Below are 7500 nucleotides of genomic sequence, written 5' to 3'. Positions count from 1 at the left end.
TCCAAAGGAGGAGAGGTTAAGTGAGTGGATTGAAAGAAGTGAGGAAGAGAAAGATTGGATGAGGGGATGGCTGGGAAGGGGGAAGGGGTTGGTGAGGAGAGGTTAGAGTCTTAAGCTGGCCTTGGTGAAGGAAGACCCAGGTAAAGGTGTTTAATGCCCTTTAAAACTGATTCAGGGTCAGTGGTTGGCGTTTGTTTTTAGTGATGGGCATGTAATTTCTTTTTCTTTTCTGTGGTCTGTAACACTTAGTTATACCCTCTTTCTCTCACACACTCTCTGAGAAACACATACACACACACACACACACACTTGAGCAGCAGCACAAAGCAGGTGCTCGGTCACATTGTGACTGCTCTCTGCTCTGTCCATGCATCTGACATCCCCGTCACTACACAGAAAGGTCACCATCATTACACCATGACAAGAGCTGACCTTTAAGCACGCAGCATTTTAATGGAGCGTGTGTGGGTGTGTGTGTGTGTGTGTGTGTGTGTGTGTGTGTGTGTGTGTGTGTGTGTGTGTGTGTGTGTGTGTGTGTGTATGTGTCAGGTGTATGTTTGTGAATGTGCATAAGTGTGCTTGTGAGTGCATGTGTGTGTGTGCGCGCGCATGCCCGCTTCTTAACATATGGGCTTTTGTGTGTGTGCATGTGTTTGACACAATTTCTGCCTTAACCAATTAAGCCATGAAATAGACAAAACAACAGAGAGTGAGAGGAAGGAGTCAGAGAGCGAAAGAATAAAGGGGAGAAAAAGAAGAGAGGAAAACAGACACGGCAAGAGAGAAGAAAACCTCATTAGGTAGCTAATAGCATCCCCTGAGGTCAAGGCATTAACCTGCTTAAATCTCAAATATCACAGAAATGTCTGTCTCTCAGACAACATGCTTAGAACCCACTGGCCCTCATTCTCCCAACATGAAAGGATATTGTTCCACCAAAGCAAAATATCTATTCTGTAGGTGAATATGGCCATTCTATGTTGTTGTATTTCCATTTTTCATGGAGTATAATGTTTTGTTCAGACAGTTCTAGATACGCTCTTCTAGATTTTATGTATTTTATGTATTTGTTGCATTTTGTGCTTTTTGCATTACTGGCACAATATTTGAGGAGGTTTCGCTATCTGTGTTTTTGCAAGGTTCTGGAGCTTGTGAGATTGCACACATTTTATCTGTCTCCTATCTACAGTGGTTTCACCCCTCCAACTCTCTACTCTCCCTCTCTCTACTCTCCCTCTCTCTCTCTTTCTCTACCTCCCTCTCTCTCTCTCCCTCCCTCTTTCTCTCTCTCTCTTTCTCTCTCTTTCTCTCTTTGTAAGAGTTATGGATGTCTACTCACACCTCACATAAAAGTGATTTGTGTTGGTCAGGAGGTCCTGCAAACCCTGTGTACGTGCGTGTTTACGTGTGTGTGTGTGTGTGTGTGTGTGTGTGTGTGTGTGTGTGTGTGTGTGTGTGTGTGCATGTATGTGTGTGTATGATTTCATATTTGTGTGCACATCTGTATTTGAACATCTATGTTCTTTGTAGCTGAATTTGTGTGTGTGTGTGTCTGGTTGTCTCTGTGTGAGTGTGTGTGTGTGTGTGTGTGTGTGTGTGTGTGTGTGTGTGTGTGTGTGTGTGTGTATGTGTGTGTTCCGTATTCTGTATGCCAAGGCTCTCTCCTCTCTGGTGCGCACCAGCGTGACAAATAACTCTGCTGGGTGTTAGAGCAGCTAGCCTGCCAGTGTACTGCACTACCTTGAAACATCATCCGTCAAGGCCCCTATAAAAGGCTTATAAACAAACACACCACAACACACACACTCGCTCACACACAAGCACACAACACACACACACACACCTTTTTCTCATTCCCAATCCCAAACACGCAAGCACTCATTCACACACACACTTGAAAATCCCTTTCCTTTCCATCACTCGCATACACACACTCAATGAGAAACATATGCTCTTCCTCTATACACACACATCAAACACATAGACAAATACACACACACACACACACACACACACACACACACACACACACACACTTATCCTTGAACGCCTTTTCTCTCTTTTCTCCACAGAAACCAGCACTGTTCCTGAGAGTACGACCCCGACCACGGCTCCGCCACCCCAGCCAGGCACCAGCGACCTCCTCAGCAGAGGTAAGCCTCAGGAACGCACACACTATCCACCCACTAACCTCCTCAGCACAGGTAAGCATCAGGAGCGCATACACTATCCAGCCAGCTCTCATCAAGTTCCACTGCCAGGCCATCTGTTTATTCCACTCAGTCTGTGCGTCTGTCTCTGGAAGCCTCGGGCATGTTTTCAAGGCCTCTGGGTATCTGACTTCCAAGGTCTGTTTGACTCTGCAGCCCCCCAATATACACTCACTTAACTTATTTTGTTTTTCATTATGCTGATAAAGAAGCATGCGTTGCGACCGATTTTCCACATTACAGCATAGCGGCTCACTTGTGGTACTATGTTTGCTGTTTCAGCCAAAAATGCAAAACAATCGTTTTATCCGTGCAGCGAGAATGTCAACATAAGCAAGTGTCCCTAAAAACCAGGAGAATTGATTCACTTGTATAATCCTTGTGCAGATTAGCATTTCCTGTGTCTTGGCCTACACCGTTCATGGGAGACACTCAATGTAGGTGTAAGATATATTGAATCCTGCAGTATGCTAGTGTTGCAGCAGCAGGCGGGCTAGCCATAGCTAGCGCGTGGGTGCAGACACTGTTGGCTGTAATCACAAGACCAGGCTGCTGGACAGCTCCGCTAAGATCAGCTCAAGAGGCACTCTGTCTTGGTCTTCCCAGGGGGCCATTGATCCGGCTGCCTCGTGCGGTTAGCCGGTTAGCGCGTCTGTGTGAGTAAGCACAGTGCTGATGAATGCTCCGCTGGCTAATCGATATCCATCTCCAACTGACTGGCCTTTGAGCAATAGTGGCTGCACAGGATCTATGCTAATCGCCGGGGTTAGAGATCCCACTTCCTACGGCTGAGAGCCGAATGAATACATACAGTACATTCTCTGTGTGTGTGTGTGTGTGTGCGTGTGTGCGTGTGTGTGTGTGTGTGTGTGTGTGTGTGTGTGTGTGTGTGTGTGTGTATAAAATATACTTCCTAGTTAGCACTGAAGGCTAGGCTAGCAGGAAAAACTGTGTTGTGGCCTCATGAGTGTGACCTGTAATAGAACACAGAGGATAAGTATGCCTATGAATATATAATGGTGAAACATGGTACCCTAGGGTGAACTCTGAACATGTACATCTGTCTTTTGATGGTTTTCTTTCTCTCTCTCTTTTACTGACTCCCTCTCTCTCTCTTTCTCTCTGTCTCTCATTCTCTTTCTCTCTCTCTCTCCCTCTCTCTCTCTTTCTCTCTGTCTCATTCTCTTTTTCTCTCTCTCTTTCTCTTTCTCTCTTTCTCTTACTCTCTCCCTCTCCTTCTTACGCGCTGTCTTCCTCCTCTAATCTATAAAGCCAGGCCCAGTGTCTTGACAGTTCACTCTCGCCAAGCAGAAGATTAATTACACCAGAAATTATGCAACTCAAGTAAAAGTAATGAAACGATCTGATGTCATAACTATTTGCTCGCTCTCTTCCTCCCTCCCTTTTTCCCCTCTCTCTCTCTCTCTCTGTAGCCCCCAGCACTCCCCCATCATCTCAGGAGGGGGTGTGTGACTTTGAGCGGGGATTGTGTGGGTGGACTCACGACCCGGCCTCTGGTCTAGTCTGGACCCTGCACATCTCCAACGGAAGCCCCACACCCAGCCTGGACATCGCCCTGGGCTCCAACAGTGAGTCTCCTGCTGTGAACCTACACAGACGCCTTCCCACGCACACAAATGCCCCCCCACACACACACACATACACACATGCATAAACATGTTGACAAAAGCACATATACCCTCCCACACACACAAATGCACACACAAATAATACCCCCCCCCACACACACACACACACACACACACATACACATACATGTAGACACATACACGCACATGTATAAATATTGACAAAAGCCCACTTATAAATACCCTTCCTTACAGGAGAAGAATGGTTTTGGGTTAGTGAGTGTCCATATTGTGCTGTCATGCAAACATAAATGTGTATAGGGAAACAGACAAAAGCCTCTCTGGTGTTTTTCCTGATGAAATAACTGGATTGTAAACACGTTCAAACATTCGTTTACAGTCCTGTGATTCCACAGCTTTGTTTTACAAATGTGCTCTTTCGGTAATTCATCCACCATTCCCACAACTATTTGTGTTGCTTTAGGACAACCACATTTCTTTGCATCCACTGACAGCCATCCTGGAGGCACACACACACACACACACACACACACACAAAACCAATGTGAGGTTCCATGTGGAATCGTTTGAAGACCACAAAATCTGAGGCAGAGTGTGTTCTTAAGCATCCCACTCCCCCTCTCCAACACACACACACACACACACACAGCCAGCCTGGGGCAGCTCCCTCTGAGGGGGATTATAGATGATTATGTGGCTGTCCTCTTCTGGTGACACGTTGTTTGTACGAGCTCTCCTCCGCCCTCCCTGCATCCATCCATTCCTTCCTGCCTTCTCTCCCTCCCTCGATCCCCTCGCGGTCTGCTCTCCACATGTCGGAACTCTCCGCATGCCTCCGCACTCTCCTCCTCTCCACACACTCGCCTCACACGCTTTCAGTGACGCTCTGTCACGAGTGTGTGTGTCCTTTTCTCACCCACGGTGTGTTATTTTCATACCATGGCTTTTAAGGATGAGTAGTACTCTGTACCTGTATACCGAAGGTAGTCAACCCAGAGGGCAACTCAGTTTAGCCAACGAGCACTTCAGTCATTATAATTGAGGAGTTTTTTGAGGAGGATATTTTTTATATATATATTTCAATATTGCTTGGTTTCAGTCATGGTTGAAATATACTTAATTGGGTGATTATTCAAATCGATCTGTTTTACACTCAATTGAGTATTGCTTAATACATTTTATTTCAGCTCAGCTGAATGTAATTTAGTTTTTTTAACATTATACAGGAACAATTCGGCCTTTTTGAAGTCAACATGGAAAGGGTTAATGCAAAGGATCTAATTGCTTTCAGAGCTGCAGAATCTTATGGAAAAGCAAAATTCCCAGCAGGGCATTCCGGAGCGCTCCACTACCTCACAGGCAGGTCTTCGCATCCTAAGTAGACTTCCGTGTACTTAAAGCCTTCTTGAAGAAATCATTATTCATTTCCTTTTATAAATACCCAGGATCAAAAAGCAAAATTTTTGCTATCTTGAATAAAATATGCAGCTTTTTTTAGGGAAAGAGCCTTGGGTTTTTGATATTGTTCACTTTTTCCACACATAGGGCAAAGGGATTGTTATCCTAACCCTGTTTAAAATTCATTGATTTTGAAGTATTTCAAACACGTTCACTGGAAGATTTAACAATCCGTGGAAGAGGTTGGAAGGGTGTCTGGGGATTTCTCCGGCATTCCGAGGTACTTGAGCGGAATCTCACATCCGAGTCAGAGTTCACAGATTCCCCCTCACCACGGAGGACTAATGTAATCGCTCGGAGCGCCGTTGGCTGCTCTCTTTCTCTCTTGGGCTCAGTCCAGATTGTAGTTGACCTCAAATGTCGCACATTAAGATGTTTCTAGAAGGTAAGGGATGGGAGGGGGTGTTTACACCTGTACGCCCGTTAGAGGGGGTGGGGGGTGAAAAGGGTTCGAGCACATAGGGGCTGCATTCAGCCCACACACTTTTTACACCTACTCTCAAGTTCATCTCTTTTTCTCTCTCGATCTGGTTCACGTCCCACTTTTGCCTTTCCCTTTCCAGCGGCACATCTCCTCATGCCATTCATGTTTCTTCTGTTCTCCGTGTTTCTATTGTTGTCATCTCTTCTCTTCCGCTCCGCACATCTCTCTGTCTTCCCCTCTTCCCATCATTTTGCTTTTTTTCACTTTCCTTCAGTTGCTATCTCTCCATCTCACTCTTCTCCCACTGTGCATCTCTCCGTCTCCTCTCTCTCTCCCCCTCTCTCACTCTTTCTCTCTTCTCTCTCTCTCTCTCTCTCTCTCACACTCTCACATTCTTGCTCCAGCAGGAGGCTGTGAAAATGGATTAATAATGTATGACCAGCTTATCAAAGCACACAGGAAGCGGAGGGCTCGTTTGCGCTCGTTTACGCTCCCGTCTGCCGAGCGAACCGCCAAATGCCAGGGGGCAGGAGGAGGAGGAGGAGGAGGAAGAGGAGGAGGGGCATCAGGGAGTGTCGAGGGAGCTGCCCAATCAGACTCCGGGATCTCCCCGTGTCTTTAATGGCAACTGGCAGCATGCCGGTGCTGGCATTAGGAGACCGTTAAGGGGGAAAGATGGGCGGTGTACACCGTGGCGGTGTGTGGTTTATGGCACGGCAAGCGGCGAGCTAGCGCAAGCACATTTACAAACGAACAAATGTGCACATACATAAACACACACACACACACACACACACACACACACACACACACACACACACACACACACAGAGTTATGGACAGACAGCTTGGATGGGGCATCAAGCACATGTTCCACACTTAGCATGGTGTTGTAAAGAGCCTGCGGACACCCTGTCAAAATCCCCAGTTGGTGCCTATACACATTCTCTTTTTTCTTTCCATTCATCCTTATTTTCCTCTACCTCTCTCTCTCACACACACACACACACACACACACACACACACACACACACACACACCTCTTTCCATCTTCTATCTCTAGTTTCCTGACGGAGAGCAAATGGAGTTGAAATGTCATCTGCAAAGCAGATGCTGCTCTCCACATATTCTTTTCAGAGATGCTGAAATGTTTGTTACTTGTTATGGTGATTTATCATGACCGCTGCTACTCACACACACTCAGTTATGGCTTCATTTTCGATCATACAAAGTATGTCAAAGAAACAACACAGAAGAAAACAGTGATGCCATCACATCCTCATTAAAAACGTGCATTGTCTTCCGAAAATAATTGTATCAGGCCGTATGATCTTCACACCAACTCTAGAATTTTACATTTGAACACAACAGCTTTGCTTGGTCAAAACCCGTTTCATGCACACATACAATTATTTTTGGCATTGAAAATTGCATTGTCATTCATTTGAAATTGACATTAGCAAAGAATTCTCCTACCTCCTTTACAAAGCAATTCCTCTCACTCTCACTCTCTCCCACTTTCTCATTTGCACACTCTTGCCCACACCCTCACACACACACACACACACACACACACACACACACACACACACACACACACACTGAGAGACAGGTGATTTAATCAGCATACCCGCTGATGGCGTATGGTGGCCCAGTGGGGCTACTTATCTCACAGACAAACCTGTTCCAGCCGACTGCCTCCTCAAAGCTTCAGCCTCCTCCACTCCACTGCCTTAACAGGGCTGAGGAGAAATCCCAGGCCCAATTTACAAACTAAGCAACTGTCGCGGTAAACAAC

At 46.1% G+C, this 7500-nt stretch overlaps 1 protein-coding gene across 2 annotated transcripts in view; it reads left to right on the top strand.

The window, feature by feature from the left end:
- The window catches only part of LOC125288218 (neuropilin-2-like), a 73571-nt gene that overhangs the window by 53650 nt on the left and 12421 nt on the right, over nt 1–7500 (top strand). For both annotated transcript variants that reach the window (XM_048234394.1, XM_048234395.1), the window contains 2 exons: nt 2073–2153; nt 3644–3799. In XM_048234394.1, coding sequence (XP_048090351.1) covers nt 2073–2153; nt 3644–3799 — 237 coding nt within the window. The remainder of the gene's footprint in view (nt 1–2072; nt 2154–3643; nt 3800–7500) is intronic.

The sequence above is a fragment of the Alosa alosa genome, chromosome 23 (assembly GCF_017589495.1).
Source record: "Alosa alosa isolate M-15738 ecotype Scorff River chromosome 23, AALO_Geno_1.1, whole genome shotgun sequence".
Classification (NCBI taxonomy): domain Eukaryota; kingdom Metazoa; phylum Chordata; class Actinopteri; order Clupeiformes; family Clupeidae; genus Alosa; species Alosa alosa.
This window is presented reverse-complemented; position numbering and strand designations above follow the sequence as displayed.